At 42.2% G+C, this 18,476-nt stretch overlaps 1 protein-coding gene across 7 annotated transcripts in view; it reads left to right on the top strand.

Moving 5' to 3' along the window:
- Positions 1-18,476, top strand: part of NRK (Nik related kinase) — a 90,956-nt gene that overhangs the window by 7,127 nt on the left and 65,353 nt on the right. For 4 of the 7 annotated variants that reach the window (XR_004242976.1, XM_032123560.1, XM_032123561.1 and 1 more), the window contains exon 3: positions 6,998-7,039. The exons of the other annotated variants lie outside the window; for them this stretch is intronic. Coding sequence is in view for 3 of the 4 variants with exons in the window: in XM_032123560.1 (XP_031979451.1) it covers positions 6,998-7,039 (42 nt within the window). In the remaining variant the exon portion in view is untranslated. The remainder of the gene's footprint in view (positions 1-6,997; positions 7,040-18,476) is intronic. 7 annotated transcript variants of the gene reach the window in all.

The raw sequence follows: 18,476 nt of genomic DNA, 5'->3' as shown, positions 1-18,476 counted from the left end.
CTCCCTAGTGCTGGCCTTGCACCCAGAGCAAATATCTGTTTTCTCAGAAGGAGGGCAGCTGCAACAAAACCAGTGCTTCTGCAGTGGCCATGAGAAGTTAGGCTCATACTCGCTTTTCAACTTCTGTGTAGTATGTCCTCTGATCTATAAAATGCTAGGACGAGAGAGTGAATGAATGGAATTCTGGAATCATTTTGCAGTTTGTCTAGTATAGGCTTGTGATTATAAATATTTAAGTTATATAAAGTAGTCTCTGTTATCCATATATTTACTTACATCATTAGAGCATGTTTTTATTCTCCAGAGGTGTTAGATTCTTCCATACATTCAGAAACTGCACATAGTAATTTGCCCATAATCAAAGAAAAACTTACTTCAGGCTAAATAAATTATATTCAGGATTACTAAATTGCTTTTTTGGCTGTGAAGACGATTCATATTTTAATATATGCAACTCTATAAAAATAGAAATAAATTTTGAGGATTCATCATTAGAATTGGAAAACAATCTTTGACAGATTTATTGAAGGAGAGTATTGATCATACTGAATTATTCCAGTTCCAGTTCAGGGTCTTTTAAAATGAAATGGAAGAGGTATGAATTGTACACATAACAATGCTAGAGCTGTGTAGAAATGTTATAAAGATGTGTGTCTAATAACTGACTAAAAGCCAGCAGATGTTTTTGACAACTTACGAAGTAGCAGAACATAAATATGACAGTACTGGCAACTTCAACCTTTGGAAAGTGTGAATTAGATACAAAAAAAATCAGGTGGTACCCAGAAGTCATGAGACTTAGGCGTCATTACCTCTCGAAATGACAGGTGAGTTTTTCAGTTAATTCCTGGCTTCCGTGTGCTGGAATCCAAAGGACAATCCTGTGTAAGAGGTGATTCAGAATAATGCCGTGGGAGGTGGTAGCACAGAGTCTTCCCTGAAAGTAAGGGAAAACTGAAAGTAGTTGGAAATAGTGCATTTGCTGGCGGTTGGGAAGTATGAGTGTTGACTCTTTCATGCCTTTGTCTCCTGAATGTTGAGGAGCTCAAGGTCAGATTGTGTCCAGTCTCTGCACCATCTCCATTGAATGCATATGGGAAAGAAGTTTCTGAACATCCCATGCACTACTTCTAGCAAGATCTGCCCATCTCCTGCATACTCTTGAGGCCAGGGATGAAAATGAGTGTGGAGGGCATGTGCAGTTGCTCTCCAAAGTATGAGGGCCAGCATTTTTGAGGGTTTGTAGAGCTGCTGATCATTAAGGACCTGCAGACAGCAGAGCAGTGTTTTGCATCCCATAACTGTCAGTGTCATTTGGGAGGAAGTGAGAAGGCTGAAGGTGTCACTTGCAAGTCCTTGGGATCTGTTGAGACATGGTACTGTTTTGAGTTCTTTGCCTACTCCCATTACTTCCAGGAGTTTATCTGTATGGACTCCATGGCTCTGAAGTGCTGGATAGTGATGGTACATCACCCTTGGTGTAGAACAGTTGTATGCTGGTCTGTGCTTATGCGTTTAGTAATAACAAAACTCTATGTTCGGGGTGAAGTATTTTTTTCCAAGACTTTTGCTGTTAGTTTCATAATCTTTGATGAGAGGTGTGTCTTCCATAGAAGCCTGTTCAGGCATTTTCTATGTTCCAATTTTCAATGGAGGGTCATTTTTCTGTTGAGTAAATGGGGAAAGGGAGATGTGGGGGCAGCTGAAGGGGTTGCCATTTTTCATGTGTTTGGGTCACACAATTCTTCCTGAGCTCTGGAGGAGGCTTTGAGACTCTGAGTTCATAGCTGCTCTGTTTTTTCAGTTGTCAAGATAAAGAGGAATTGTTCCTAATCCTTCTCATTCAGCCGTGCTCTGAGAGTCCTCATCCTTCTGAAGTCTTCATGGGTCAAATGAGGTCAGCAACAGCATCTGTGCCATCTGCTTGTTTTCTGATGTCTAGAGGCACCTGATTGGGGCTTTTGTCTTCCTTTGTTTTAGTGATGTGGATTAGCCTTCTGGGCTTGGCATTTTTCGGTGGCCTAGGGAAAGGGAGGCCACTGTCTTTGGATAGTTCCAGGGGCTGATGTTTTTTGGCATATGATCTTGGAGCCTGATGATAAACCCTGACAGATTTGCAGCTGCTGTGTGTGCAAAATGGTTGTATCTTTAATGGAGTCTGAGGACACAGGGAACTTGAGAGAGGTGCTCTGGTTTGGAACTATGAGTGTCAAGAGGGAAGACATGGTTTCCCAGTAATGCAGCTGCTGAAGAAGCAGCAGTGCTGTTGCTGAGGCTTAGCAGGTGTGGAAGCCGCCCTGCCTTCCTGTAGTGACTCTGCATAGCTAATATTTTATTTCTATGTGGTCATGTAAGACTCTAGGACAAAAAGGAAACAGGTGAGAGTAAGGAAGTGTATGGGGTTTTGATTGATTGGAGTTTTTTTTAACACAGTTTCTTCTTGGCATTGAATCGTGCTTCAGTTGCTGACATGAGTTATGAATTACTTTGCTGTTGATGTAGAGTGGCAGGAGTGCAGCAAAACATGAATATGACATTTCAGTTTATGTTAATTTGAAAGTCTGTTAAGATCTTCATATTCTATTTCACTGAACAACTGGCTGATGTAATTGAGTTGGGAGTGGTGGGGGGAAGCAACATGGTGCTTTTTGAGACTGGCTAGTGTGTGGAAAGAATCACCAGACCATGCTAAATTATGGAGTGTCACAATCCGTGGACAGTATTGAAAACCTTAATTAATGGTAGCACCTGGAAGGTTAAATGTAAGAAAGATTACAATTACATTCAATATAATCCAGATGGTGAATGTGTATAAGCTGAAAACTTCAAAACCATCCCTTCTGTGGGTGGGTCAGAAGTCGCCACTTTCCAAAGAATGTGTCTTTGGGGCTGAAAGGCAATTTCAGAGTCTCCAAAGTGCCGCAGAGACGTTAAAAATGACACGTAATCTCAGGTTGTTTTGTTGTCATTTGTGGTCAGTTAAGAGTTTTCAAGCTAATCTTAGTCTTCAAGGACTGAGAGTTTGATGAGTCAAGGAGGGAAATCAGTTGTACTCTATAGAAATGATAAAATGCTACTCTGTTTCGCTAGCAGTTGCTAAAAGTGCTTGTTTGTCTATCCATTTGCTTTATTTCAGTTTTTGGTAGAACAGCTGATTATCTTGTCCACATGAAAAACTAGTTAATTACAGGAAGCAACAGTGTGTAAAGGCACTGCCACAGTGCATGGGATGGAGTCAGCAGCTCATTGCACAGATCCTTGGTTCTCTAGTGCAAACAAATAACGGGGATTGTCTGCTGCTCCCAGCCACAGGGATCTCTCTCAGGAATAAGTCTGAACTTAATGTGCACTGCTGCCATTGTAACAAGATCTAAAATGCTGTTGTGCTTATGAATGGATTGCCTTGAAAACTGAAGCGTGTAGGGCTGCAATACCAGTAATACACTAGAGAGGCGTGGCTTGGGGTTTTAGTGTTGAACTTCTTCAGGCCTCCAATTTTTAATAAGACCCTTGAAGTCTGCATACTACTAAGTGTGTTTCTTCCTTTTCACTCAGTTGTCTGCAACTCCTAAATACGCTCCCATAAATGTCTCCATGCCTCTCTTACTGCTTCCACACCATGATCGGCCTTTTCCTCCCCCATCAGAACGGGTGTGGAATTGGCACCCTTGATACAAGGAGGGCAAACTGTGCCTTGGACTGCATCAGCAAGAGCCTACCGAGCAAATCATGAGATACAATGCTCTTGTTAGGCCACACCTAAATACTGTGTCCCATCTTTGCTCCCTCAATTCCAGAGAGACATTGAGAAACCAGAGAGGGTTCAACAAAAGGCAACCAAACCATTTAGTGGGTTGAAGAAAGAAAGGCTAAAGGAACTGGATTTTTTCAGCCTCGGGAAGGGAAGGCTGAGGGCAGTCTAGTCACAGTTTTCAAGTGCTTCAATGATGGTTTGTATAGGAGGTGCACAGGGCAAATGGGTTGCTAAGAGAAAGTTCCATTTGGATGTAAGAAAAAAATTCTGTACCATGAGAATGAGTCATCACTGGAATAGATTTCTCATGGTGGTTGTGGAGTCACTCTTGCTGGAAATATCCAAGGCTGTTTGACACTGTCTTGGTTAATGTAACCTAAGTCCCTGCTTTTAACAGAAGGTGGGACCATGTGTTCCCAGAGGTCTTTTACTATCTCGTTTTGAGTTCAAGGCATACCTACTATCAACCCAGCCTATTAGAGTGTGAATTACTAACTTGGAGGATACAAAAAAAAATTACTTTTATTTGAAAAAAAAATAGTTTATTGTGTGTATTCAGTTGTCAGAGCAAGGAGCATTTTTGTGCTGGGGTTTTTTAGGGTTGTGGCATTGTGTTTGGGTTTTTTTTAATCTTGGCTTCCCTGCCTATTTGCCTATGGCAGTGCCAAACTGTATTCAGCACTGAATTTTAAAATAATGGATCAAACATGCAAAATTAATTAGGAAATTGTGAAGTCCTGGTTCTAATTAGTGAATATTTCAGAGAAACTCAATTAAGATTCTTGGGAGTCAGACTAGTTTATCAAAAATAGAAGAGTAAGGTTGTGGAAAAAACCTCTCAGCTGTGGAGTGCCTCTATACCATAAAGACTCTGACTGTACAGAGCAAAGTACAACAATTAGATGTGCCATATCAGCTATTAGAGAGTAGTAAAATCCTTGCAAATAATTTGTAGGCAGGCCTGCTGCTTTCAGGTCCTCCATGTTTTGGACCTAAAAGTCCATGTGGGAGAGTACAATGCATTTTCATCAAAAAGCGTTGTCATTTTGAGCTCATGTTGCATAACACTTCAGATTTTGTCACTGGGTCATGCTATTTTGAAGGTAAGAGAATATGCTAAAAATGCACTAGTGGTAATATGAGCGTAGTAGGAAATAGTTCAAGCTCTTAATTCCCTGCTCGAGCACTTTGCTGTGCTTTAAGCACCTCACTAGTGACATTGATTTCAGTAATCCTGGCTGCTCAGTAGCATCCAGAATCATGCCAATGTGCAGATACACATCAGAGTGACCAGTGCTTCATGGGTCTGAGTTTTGCAGTATCTGACCTACTCAGAAGTGTTTGCATTGTATACAATATATAAATTTGTGGAACTAGGGGAAGACTCGTAGTGGCCCATTTGCAGTCCAGAACACCTCCCAGACATGTAATGAGCTGTGACTGTTAATGAATGAATGAGAGGATATTACTTAGTTTTAAACAGCAGAAAATCTACTGTGTTGTTTATAGATGTTTGAGCTGATTCCCGTGGCAGATTAGCTTTAGTAACTACCTTTTTCACAATGAACTGCTGGATTTTGGAGCCTGGTGAGGACATGTCACCGTGTCTCTGATTCTTACAGCTCCTTATGAATTGTACTTTCCAAGTCTGCTTTAATGTCCTGAAGAGTACATGTATGTTTTTTTCAAAGTCCTTCTTTGGTACCTTTGGGCTGCAGCTGGTAAAGCATAATGAACAACGAATCAGTTGGTTTCCTAAAATTGAATAAGCAACTATTCTTCAGCTGTTTGTAGTATACTTTTTACTTTTCAAAGTTTTTGTGTATTATAAGTCTACCCTTGTAACCTACTGACCTTGTGGGATTCCTGAAAGGTTTTCAAGATTTACTTTAGAAGCACCTTTTCAAAGGCCATTTCTTCCCCATCCCCTACTTCCTACCCTTGAAAATACTAAATTTTAGTTACTTCTGGGATCTTACAAGTGAGCAGTCCAGAAGACACACTTTGTAGCAAACTGTGGCCTTTTCAGTGTCCTGCATAAATAATGTTTTTAGCTCCTGTGTATTAGCTGGGGTGTGGTGTGGGGCAGTGCCTTTAAGCGTTCCCAGTGTGTGAAAAATGCGCTTTTTCATAAAGATAAGAGAGGGGCTGATGTGGACAGCTGTGGCTTGGGAGAGCTTGCTTCTCTTCTTGCCTCTACTTCCCATCATAGCTAAAAACCATGAATTTGCTGGAAATGGAGCTCTTCATATGAGTGTAGCTGTTAAAATGGAGGCAGCCCTTGTTTTTGTGAAGCGTCTTGGGGTTGTGGTTAGGAGGAATTAGTGTGCTTATGGAGGTGATTTATGAAAACTGATTAGCAGCCACTTACTGAACAACATGCTGTTTGAAAACAGTTTCACTTGAATCCAAACATGGGTTCAAGTGAAACCGTAGTGGGAAAATGTCAAGAAATGAGCTGGCTTTTGTTTTCAAACTTTGCTTCAGAAATGTCAAAACATTACATTTAATTTGCTTCATTTGAACATACATTTAAATTCAGCAGGATGTTTAATAGATTGGGAGAAAAAGGTATAGCCATACTGAAATGATTTGACATGACAAAAAGAAATGTGAATATTAATGTGAATTATTCTGACTTTCTATTCTGAGGGGAGTGTTTGCAAACAAAAGCGAGACCAATTGGCAAAACACTGACATTTTGTTGGTGTTTACTGAATACTGGAATTTACTGAATTCCATTTTCTGGCTGTGCAGTTGCTATATCTGATATGAGCTTTTTTAATGCAATTTTTTCTTGTATCTCCATTGTTAAAAGTGGAAACATTTAGAGTAATAGGACGTAAGAGAAATGTGTGGTGGCCTTCTGAAAAGAAAATTGCTCAAGTTCAGTAAAATGTAGATATCTTTCTTATTTAGTATGCTGAATTTTAGCAAGGCATTTCCCCAGTATTTAAAAATAACAAAAGAGTAACCAGTTTACTAATTATTTCTGTTGCAGTAGATTTGTCTACTTCTGTTTTACTCTTGGCTTTAAACCTGTGAACAATTATACTAAAATATGCAACAAAACCATAATGAAATAAACATGCATATGACTTAGATAATGGATTTTCAAATGTATTATTTACACAGATTGTTCATTATGTTGTCTTGTTATATGGAAAAAGGAAAGAGCTAGAAAAATACTTTTGCTTTAATATTTGTTTTTTGCAGTCTAACATGAAATATTTATCATAACAGGCTTCTTGCAAACATTCTGCCTCCAAAAGCCAAATCATATCAGTAGGTATCTGCTTACCTTTTATTACTATTAGAGGGTAAAGTTAGGAGTTGTGGGTCAGCGTTATCCCTCATGCTTTGAAAATCAGATTACTGTGGTGGGGCCTTCCAGTTTTCCTGTGTTTTGCCCTGCAGAAGAGGACAGGCAGCACCAGTGCATGACTGGTGGGCACCAGACCATTCCTGCTTTGGCATCCCTTTGAGATGAAGGGTGGTTTGTTTCCAGAGACACTGGGCTGTGCTTTGTCATCCCTCCCAGTGGAGGATGGCCAAGTTTTGCAGGCAGGCACAATGGGAGTCAAGGAGTAGGGGTGTCCAGTGAACCCAGCGAAGCCTGGGATGGCTTGGATGTCATGGAAGGGGTTCGAGCCAGTGAATGTGGTGCACTGAGGGTAGACTGGGCTTTTTGTGCATGTGCAGATAAGCCTAAGCAGGTCTGACATTTCCCAAAGGCATTTGAGCTCCTGGCTCACATGCTGGTGGCTGGGAGTGCATGTGCAGATTGCTGGGTGCCCAGCCGGGACAGTTTCCCTGGCAGAAAAAGGACGTGCGTGTGGAGAAGATGAATGTATGGTAGCCTGCTCTCCAAAAATGTGCCTGAAAATGGAAAAGGGATGAAGGAATAGAGAGATGCACTAACTTTCTCTGGGACGCTTGGAAAAATTCAGTCAACTCTTATGAGCAGAGGAATACACAATACAAGGACTGGAAACTCAGGTCTCCGATAGCACAAGTTGGAGAATAAAGAACAGAGAGGATTTGGGACTCATCCTTTCCTATGTTCCCCTCTTCCGTTCTTTACATTATGTTAGTTTCTAGGTACCCACCTGTTGGAAGACTTTACATGGCCTGTGTCCCTGGCTTGCATGATGGAGTTACATTATTTTCATGCTGGCAGGGGAGTCAGCATGTACAGACATTGTGTGAATGCTCAGGTTTCTGCCCATATTTGCAAAGCGCCTACTTCCTTCGTGAGGCTTTTCAAAGAGTCACAGCAAGCTCCTGGTCAGGCCTTATAATGTCATTTGGCCTCTTACGTCTGCCAAAGTCACAGTTCCCTGACGAGGAATGAAAGAAAATGGCCTTAGCAGTGCTGGGTGATGGTTGGAGCCTGCACGGCACTTGCTGTGTCTATCACACAGATGGGTTTTGAATGTCATAGTGAGCATATGAAATACCTGCTTATGGCTAAGCTTTTGTGGTTGCTGTATCCTGCATTTAGATTACGGAGTTCTGGCAGACCTCTCCCTTTCAAAGTTACTAATACTAAAATGGAGTAATTCTTTATCATGTGGAGATACCCTTCTAGTTCAACTGTCAGGTGTGGCTGGGAGGCTCCAGGCACCTCTGCTGGGATGGAGGCAGTGCTGAGCCGCACCAGGGCTGGACAGGGATTGTAGGTGCCAGTGAAGTTTGGGCTGGAGATGACACTGTGGTCTATAAATTGTGGTTCTTAATGGGGAGCCTGTCTGGTTGAATCCTCTGGTGTTAATGCTGTCTGATCTTCTGGAGGGGTTGCTCCTTTAGATTAGGTGAGCATATACCAGCAGTGGGTTTTTTTTCCTTTCTGGCTTCCTTTATTGCCAGGCAAGTAGCATGAATGTCATCGTACAGTGCCCTGTTGTCTGAGCTGTGAAAAGCCATTGTGTGATGTGAAAAGTCCCCAGAGATTGCATGATGTATTTTGATTTCTCCTTATAGAATTGGGAGCATGATCAGAAAGAGAAATGGGGAAGCTGCTGCCTCTGCATTCTCCCTCACCCTGGGGCAGGGTGATGACTGTGAAGTTCTCTAGGTGTATTCCATGAGTTGTGATCTGATAAGCAACATTTGGCTCCTGTCCTGCCTGCCAAAGAGGACATCCATGTTTGTGAAGGACCCTTTATTAGCAAGCAGTGTTTGCAATACAGGAGATGACACAGAGGACTTCACAGTTTAGTTTTTTTGTTATTCTTGCCCATACTGTGTTTGCTTTCGGTGCAGCCATGCATTTCTGCAGATGTGCTGCTGAGGTTTTGCGGTCCCAGCCAGCGTACTTCAGGTAGGTCTGTGGGTGCTGGGTGTGTGCCTGGACCTGGTGGTAAAGCAGCTCTCTTGAGGTATGACAGAAAATAGTTTCTTTTTTTTTTTTTTTTCCTTGGTGAAAACAAGAGGAAGCTTTAGCAGGTAGGAGGTTGATGCCTTGCCACAAAATTGTGTTCTCACGTATCAGTGCAGTGAGGGCAAAACCACTAGCTGGACCCACCCCTGGCTGTGGGCAGCATTTACTGTCCCAGTTAGTGACAAAACCCATGTTCTCATTGGATCATGAGACATGTGAGTATTAAATTACTCTAGTCAGCTTTGTCATCAATGTTAATTGCTGGCTTTTCTAAAATAAATTCTTTTAAAAAGAAAGAGCTGGTAACAGAAGTAAACAAATTTTCAGAGAATTGAGCAGGAATCTTGTTCTATTAAAGCCACTGTGAAAGTGGACAGAAATGGAGTTATGCAAAAGATGTGTGTTTTGATGACTGGTGTGGCTGGATCGGTGAAAGGGAAATGACAAACCAACCTGATTCAGGCCACTGAGCATGTCCACACTTAACAAAATGGAGCTGGAAACAATATTTCTAATTAAACTGGGTTAAGCCATGTGTGCAACCCAGGTCTTTAAAAATGATTATATGAAACCTTGTTTTTATGCAGTCCTTTGCACATGATGTTATTTGTTTGACCTATTCAGAGAGGATGTAAAGTGCTAACAGTGGCATGATGGTGCTTTGTGCTCACCTTGCACTCATTTGATTACAGAGTAAATGGCAAATCAGAATCAGTGCAGGGGAGCCAGTCCCTAAAGGTCACTCAGTGACTAATTTCAGAACCTCTTCTTGTTAGGTATTTGTTTTTCTGTTACTCTGCTGTTACTGAATGTAATAGGTTATTTTCTTTGTGCAAACATGTCAAAAATAGGTATTTTCTGTAGGCCTCTGTGGTGCAAGGAGGAAAGGAGTTTGTCTCCTCTGATTTGCACAAAGCACGAAGGAATAGAATCATCTTGGAGATGTCAGATTTGGTTGGAATGAGCTAACTGGTTAAAACATGATTGGATGCCAGAGCAGTGCAATCCCATACACTCTGTTTTCTTAAAAAAACCTGGCTGAGCTTCTGGCTTTGGTAGTGCAAGTTCCTGCAATCTCATGTGCTCCCCTGAAGCTGAAGGTTCAGAAGGTAGAAGGCAATACAAAGCACTTGGGAGATGGCTTTTCTGGTGTGTTTTCATATGCAATTTGATTTTTTTTTAATGACACTTCTGTTGTAAATAGAGTCCTAATTATTTAAATTTCTGTTACTTAAATTTGTGCATTGGCAATGCTGTAGAGTTTTAGTTGATCCTGCAGAATTTTCCTCTGGCACGTAATACCATATTTATCCAAAGCAGCAATGAGCTCTTGGTGGTGTATATTGGCATCTGGATGTAGATGATGGAATATGCAAAGGAGCTGCAAAAGGAAGCTTTTTGGAAACTTGTGGATGGTTAAACTTTTAAAGTAAATTTCTAAAGTGAGTACTAGATGTTAAAGCAGAAATGCTTGTTTTTAAAGTTCATATTATAGATGTAAGCCAGCAAGTTGCTGGCATTAGCTGGATGCCTTGTGGAATGTTGAGGTTGTTTTGCTGTTTTGATTTTGTCTTTCTTGACAGCCGCTGTAAATGTGATGCAGCTGGTTGGACAGGCTATTGCTGTTACAAGGTAAAGGAAGCACACAGAGTTCAGAGCTTGGAAAATGGCTTTGAGACTCAATCATGAGAAGGGTTCTGGTGCAGCTTCACTGACATTTGTGGTACCTTGGGCTAGGCCAGGGGATTTCAGTGTTTCAGTTTTGAATATTTCTATATTTGTTTCTGTGCATGCCCTTTTGTCTGTAGTACCTGGGCCCTGTTGTATTTGGTATGTAAGAAGTTCACAGTTTCCCATTGCTGCATGTGAAAGCTTCGTGTGACACACCAGCTGACAAATCCTGAGTGAGGGCAATCCCGTCGAATCCCTACGCCTGTGAATGTGTGAGTCAGAGTAGTGAGTGTTCTCTGTTTCCATCTGGCCTTTATTTGTAGTTTTATGGTGAGCCTCACTTCCTGTCAGCTGTGAACTTTGGGTGGCAGCCCTGCAGTTGCTTGTCAGAGATGCTTTTACACAAGTGGACACAATGCAGCAGTGGCTTAGGTTTATTGCTTGCCTCACAAGTGCTGGCTCAAACCTGAGAGGATCTGTGCAATTGCACCTTTTCCAACAGAGAAACCATTGAAAATACACTTTGTTTTTTCATTGTAAAGTGAGGTTTGTTTTGTTTGAGAAATTTGACTCTTTATGAGACAAATTCAGATCTAATGAACTCAACAGCAGAAATTCCTTTGGATATAGAATCATTAAGATTGTCTGGTTGACATCAGTGGAGCCAGAAGTGTGTGTGAGAACCTTAGTGTTGGGACAATTCATGATCAGCTGTTGGTGAGAAGTGCTGCAGGGAACCTCTGGGAGGTGCAGCCAGCAGCGCATGGGAGGAGGGCAGGGGGTCCCCAGCATGTGCTGGGACTCTGGTGTTGTTTCACCCACACACAGTTCACTGTGTAGTTCACTGCTTCATCTTGCCCTGTACAAAATGAACTTGGCTTGTTTAAACAGGGCAAGACAAAGAGATGAGAGTTTGAAAATCCAATAAGGCTGTTCAGTGGTTAATTTCAGGAAACTATTGGTACCTCTTGTGACCTGTTCTTCCAGTGATTCATTGCTGCTTTTTCTTCATGTGTGCTGGTAATTATGCTGAGCTGCATTGCTTAAGGCTCTGCGGTTCTTCAGCTGTAATGTGTGTTTAGCCATTTTCTTGAAGTTGTTCTCCAGGGGTATTTCTTTCTTTCTTCCTCTCAAGAGCTCACTGTTCATTTCTCTCCTGCTGTGATTGACTTCAATCTCTACAAGTAATACAGAAATTGAGAAGATACAGCATTGAACAGTAACTGCTTGTAGCTGTTCAGGAACTATTACTGTGCATCTGACCTGTAGTTTACTTGAGAGAACCTTTGCCAGCCAGGCTTCTGCTGTACAAAGCTGATTAGATCAGTTTAGAAAAAAATAACACCAAGGCTCTTCATTAATTCAGGGTTTTTTTTGTTTTGAACTTGGAATCGCCTCTCTGTTTTAAATTCATTAGAAAAGCAAGGTATACTTCACTTGTAAGACTAATTAGAAGGGTAGTCTAGTTTCATTTTGGAGACTAACTTAATGTTGAAAGCCCTTCCAAACATTTAAGTAATTTTCCCTTGAGTTTTGTGGACCATCTGGCCAATAGGATTTTGGAAGGAAATGGGAATTGACTACTGCTGTGAGATCAGTGCCATGTAGCTCATCTCTTACAGAAATCATTCAGAAATCTGGAGTATTGTGTTTTTTCACAGACTAATTGTGTTCATTAACTCCCTTTTAATTTTTGGAGAGGATTCACCAGATAGAGCCAAATGAAAGGACACTGAGAGTAGATGCTCTTTTTTCTTCCCTCAGTTAAATGCCCTGCGAAGACTTTGGTGTGTGTGTAAAGAATATGACCTTTCCAAAAGCAAACCTCAGATCTTCTGAACTTGATGGTATTAGTCAGCAGAGTTTTTGATTTCAGGATTCACCTCAGGTGAACAGTCATAGGGAGTGTATTGGCCAAGAAATGCTGAAAGCAAGACTCTGAGACTGTAAGAGAAACCCTGTTAATGCCAGTTTTTAGTACCAGGCTGTCCTATACTGTGTGTGCTGTACACAGGCATCTGCAGAGGTGCATACCTGCATGGTATTGCGATCTGTGTGAGAAAAACACCAGCAGAATTGGAATGGAGAAGGAAATCACCCTTAAGGTTGTTGTAGCTCTGTCATCATTTAGGCTGGAACTTGCAGCTGTGTACCCTGCCTGCCTCAAAGCCTTTTTTAAAAAACCCAACAACACAGTTTTAACCTGTGCAAAGCCTTGTCCATGTTCTGTATTATATGCAAAAGAAAATTCAACTACATTACAGTTGCTGTTCACAAGAATGCTGAAGGATCTTTAAAAATTCAGTGAGATAATTGCTAAGAGCTTAATGTGTACACAAGGTTGTGTTTATGTGGGATAGGAGGCTAATAAAGCTACATTACTTAAAAAGGTAAAAGTTTACTTCTCCTAACATGAGGTTTGTAATTCCTGTGTGCGGCTTATCCTTCATAGCTTTGTAGCGATGGTGAGCCAAAAAACCTTCCTGTGAGGGATTCTTGCTCCAAAAATCTGGCCACCCATCAGCTGACCTCCTGCAGTCCAGCCCTGACTTCCTTGCATCAGGATGGGGCTGGCAGGACGCATTTAGCTGCTTGCGACCTTATCCAGCAGAGATGTGCTATGAACAGGTTTTCTCTAGCACCCTGTATTTCTGTAAATGGATGAATATGAGTCAGGCAGCAAAAATTCACTGGGGTGGAGGGATTTGTATGTCACCCCAGACTTAGCTTCTCAGCAACCCCTGTCCTGCAGAGTGAGAGCTTTCCAAAGGCTGAGACTTTCCTGAAATTGTTTATTTTTCTGGATAAATAGACTTCCGGTGCAGCAGACCTTTGCTGTCATAAATCACCACTGGGCTCCCAAGTGCTCTGTGGGACTGGCTCTGTGCCAGGGGTGTTCCAACCCTCCTGTTCAAAAAAAGAGGAGCCCTGGGGCTTCAAATACCCCATATCTCCACTGCCCTGCATCCCTACTGCCCTGTGCTGTCCTGAACACCTCACCAGCGCAGTGCTCCTAAGCCAGAACTTGCACGGGAAAAGAAAAGCCACCTGTGTTTGCAGAGTCTCTGTGCCCCTGACAGGGTTAGCAAGCCCTGATGGGGGTCCGAGGCTGGAAACTTGAGAGTGTTTCAACAAATGTGAAGGGGTGTGACAAATGCCAAAGACCAGGATGAAAAGCAAGGCTGTTGAAGCTGTTACATGTGCAAATACTGGTATTTAGGCTCAACAAAATCAGTCTTTATGTCCCAATAAGTGGAGTGTGAGGAAAATGGGATAACTGCACAACCTGTTTCTCAGACCTCTCCTCCCATTCACTGTGCTGCTGTCTGAGTTAATTGACCCACATATGGCCCCAAAATGTTGCTTTTCTTTCCTTGTTGGCAGCAATTTCCACTCAGGGGCCTTGCAGTTCCTGCTAAACTCAAGCACCTGAATGACTTTTGAACAGAGGAGAGCTGGAGCTTCAGTGTCTGTCATCCCCTCAGATGCTACTGAAGTATCACCAGATAGAAATTGGACCAAATCAAAGTCAGTGGAAGTTTGGTCCTTCACCAGGAGCAGCTCTGCCTCCAGTAACCCTGTGACCCCCAGCCAGGTTGACGCCGAGTGTGGCAGCTGAAGGTTGTTTCTCCAAGGTGCTCTATGTGCTGCAGCTCTCAATTTCCCACTGACACCCCTAACAGGCCACCCTGGTTTTACGTGTACTAGGAGAAGTGTTCCTGCTCTTCTTTCTTGCACATTGTTCACATTGTTCAGAAACTTTAAGTAGCAGTTGGAGATCTAAAACATCATGTCTACATGTTAGCTGAGCAAGGAGAAGCCACAGGAATGGGTGCTTCCCTCCAAATGAGCATGGAGCTGCAGAAGATTACATGGGATGTTCTGCTACAGACACCACTTATTTCAAATAAGTAGAGGACAAACCTCTTTGTATTATGGCTAGAATGGTATTTTCAAAAGAGCTTGGTGCTTTGCTTGATCTTGCTGATCACAGTGAGAATGGCCCATTTGGGAGCAGGTTTCAATATCCCAAAAGATCAGTCCCTAGTCCATTCTCATACAAGTATGCAGTAGCCTTGACTGGTTTGTGTTTTGCATGAGGATGGTAATATGATCAAGTGAACATACTGATATTGCAAAAAATGCAGATATTCAAGTATGTGTTTGTGAAAGAGATTGAATTTGTTCCTTTGTTTCATTTTCTTTTCCCACTGCTCTGCAGTCAGACACAGACAGACATTAGGCAAAGCAAACAATCTGTGTTTCCACTCATACAATGGGAGGAAATAGGAACTGAAAGGATAGAAAAAAACCTGGACAGGAAAAACTGCTTCTGGTGCCTCTTGGGTTTTACAGTTCATGAGGGTTGTGGTACAGACATTTGCAGTGGGGATGAAAAACTGTTGTTTTCCTCCAGAGATCAAGGTGATCTGATCTGGTACTGTTGAAATGACCCTTATCTATCCCTCCCTTCTAGACAATGTGGACGTGGGTAGAATTTTAAGTGACTGGTGGAAGTTATATTTTCTAATCTCTTCTCTTGGCTAATGTGTTGCTATTTTAGTATATAGGAAGTTCTCCTATGCAACTGCCAACTTAGTTATCTTCAGTGGTATTTTGTTTTGTTTCTTTAAACATGTGTAACAAATAGGGGCCCTGAGAGAAATTCCTGATTTTCTTTTTATACGTTTTACCCCTGAAACATCTAAAACTTCATTTGGAAAAATTAATAAAACTAATATTTTCACTTTGAGTGAGTGTAAATATGTTGCCACTCCTGATACGAGGAGGGAGAAAAAATCAATAGGAGGGATAAAATGACCTGTTCTGCACAGAAATAGGATGGTGATGTTTGCTAGGGATGGAATTTGTTTTTCACTGAATATTCAAGCCATTTTTACTATATAAATTTGATAAACTTAAAATTTTTTTTTTTTGGAATGCAGTGTAACATTTTAGAGTTTTTAAAAAATTTTAAATCCCTTTGTAAATCGTATATATCCCTAATATTTCTTCATTAATGTAGCAGCCCTTGTCTTAAAGAGCACTGAATGTTATTAACTAACTTTCATTCTTTATATATCTACATGCAGACATATTACGGTTTAGTACTGATATTTTGCAACCCAAATCAAATGTGAAATAACATTTGACTTATTGGCATGGTCTATACCTAAAGTGATAAATTCTGGCTGACTTCTTAGAACACAACTAATCATAGTGGGGTTAAGCATATAGGAGAAAAAAAGACCAATACAACATAAACTTTGAAGAGCATGTGTTGATTATCTACAGTGTGTTACTATTTATGTTGTTCACCAATGACCAGCGGTGACAAGGGTGATATTTTGAAGTGTTTAGGTGATGTACTTATGTTTCCCTGGCAGGAAACATTTAGGTTTGGCTCTGAAGGCAGTGTTAAGTTGGAGTCTGCCCGGCAGTCCTATTCCAACATGGGGGACTGTGCCTGGTGGTGTCTAATGTTGGATTGTCTGAGAGCAACAAAGGACTTTTGTGTTGCCTTGTGTTGATCTCAGGAGCTGGTGCTGAGTCTGCTGTGTGCTCTTCCACCTGTTAGCACAGTTAATGGCAGCAAAGCTATCCAGAGTGTGTTAAAGGAGCATAGGGAAGAGGAAACACAGTATTTGGCTATACTGCCCAAGTGGTGTTGGATGAAACCTGGGACTGTCTGGAAATTGTGTGGCAGATGTGGGGGTGAAAGGGCAAACGTGTTGCATCCACATCAGCACTGAGGCACTGCAGCTGAATTGTGGTTTTATGGCAGTCCCTGCATCCTGCGCTGCTGGCATGAAAGCAGTCACTTTAAAGGAAAGAAGGGTGTGCTCCAGCTGGGAGATGGAGGTGAGAGCTGGCCTAGAAGTGACCTGGAACAGCTTCCGAAATCTCAGCATCTCCCAGGATGACAAAGAAGAAAAGAAATGCTCTAGGGGAATACAATTCTTTGATTTACAGCCCTGAAATACAACAGACATCCAGAGCTGATGTGACAAAAGTGCTACCAAAGCTTTTTAATATCAATCAATGTAGGCCTTCTGCAGCCTGAGTTGTGCGATTAAAAGGATGAAGCGGTAATCAAAACAATAGCTTTGTTCCCACCTGGCTGGTGTCCCAAGCTCTTTGTGGGGGGTTAGAAAAAAAAAATAAAAAGACTTTATGAAACTAGTATTCATCTGTCCAAGGTGGTTGTGGTTTGGGGGTTTTGCGGGTTTGTTTGTGTTTTTGGGGGTTTTAAACTATCAGAGTTGACGTGGAATACATGTCATAGCCTACAATGAAATGGATTGTTCATGAAATCCAGTGCTAGTATTCAGTGCATGACTGACCCTGAACTTTGCCTTGGGCTGCTATCTAACAAAAATAAGCTGTAAGCTCTTGATTACTTCTTCCTTGGAATATAATCCTGTCCTTTCAAGTTTTGCATTACTGCTATATTTTTAACTGAAGAGCTCCAACCACGACTACAGTGGGGTGTCTCACATGGTTGCAGTTGCTGAATTGAAACGTATGGACTACTCTTGCTGATAGAGCTCACCTAAAAACGGTCTTCTCAGGTGACACAGCCCCAGGTGTGCAAGCCCTGACCACTTGTTTACATCATGAAGACCCTGAGGGATGGCAGGATGTCTGTATGAGCAGCCTTTTGCTGTAGAACGGTGGCTGTGTCTAAGCTGCAGCATAGGAGCAGCATAGCTGCCGGTTTTCTGGTTTTGGGGTTCTCCTCTCTGCCATGCTGACCCACTGGGGAGCACGCTGCAGCTGCATGGGAGGCTGCTCCTGCCTGTCTGCAGTGTAAACAGGCAGAGCTTATGTTCCCAGTGGCTCTGGGGCTGGGATTACCAAACATCGCTCGTCCCTCCTAAAGAACTGGGTCGTATGCGGGTGGAAAGGGAAACAGAAGGATCGTGACTTTGTTCAGGTCACGTGGAATAGGACATAGGGTTTCCTGGATTCCTATGCAGAGCATTGTTCGCTCAGTTCATAATCTCTTAAAGGCTTTTGTTGTATTAGCAGGATGGAAAGGGCGGAGAGGAGAGGGGCAAAACGGTGGATACCAATCCCACAAGGCAGAGCTGGCAAGCTGCCAGTAACTCTAGGGCCGCACAGATTTACCCAAGATGGGCTCAAACTTCAGAGTTCATCAGTGTGTTTTTAACAGGAAATATGCTTGCTTGAGTTCACTTTCAGTGAGAGCTTGCAGCGACACAGCTGTGCCTTCACCTTGCTCCCAAAGGGTGGGTGGCAGTGAGCTACATCTGTTATCCCATAAGGAATGCTTCTGGTTGAGAAAGATCTCTGGCCTACAAAGGTCCACACCTCCAACAGCCACATCTTGCTTTAAAATGCAAACCTTGAACATCCAGAGAAGGTCCCAAGAGTTAAAGTTGTGGTATATATCAGCTTTTGGGATTACACAGGTAGGCAGCGCTGTGATGGGTCACCCAGGAGTCCCATACCCTTGTGCTAATGCTGTGAGCTGGTTGTGTCTGTGCCTGATAGCAGAGTGTGTTCGGTATGAAATGGCCCTTCAGGAGGACACAGAGGTGCAAACTGGGAAGTGTCCGGGTCTTCTGGTTTTTGGGAGGTGTCTCTGCACGCAGGCACTTGACAGCATCTCTGAAATCCCTGCTTTTTAGGGGAGAGACAAGT

Source organism: Corvus moneduloides, chromosome 14 (genome assembly GCF_009650955.1).
Source record: "Corvus moneduloides isolate bCorMon1 chromosome 14, bCorMon1.pri, whole genome shotgun sequence".
In the NCBI taxonomy this organism is placed as follows: Eukaryota; Metazoa; Chordata; class Aves; order Passeriformes; family Corvidae; genus Corvus; species Corvus moneduloides.
Note: the sequence above shows the minus strand (reverse complement) of the source record. Positions and strands in the feature narration are given on the sequence as shown.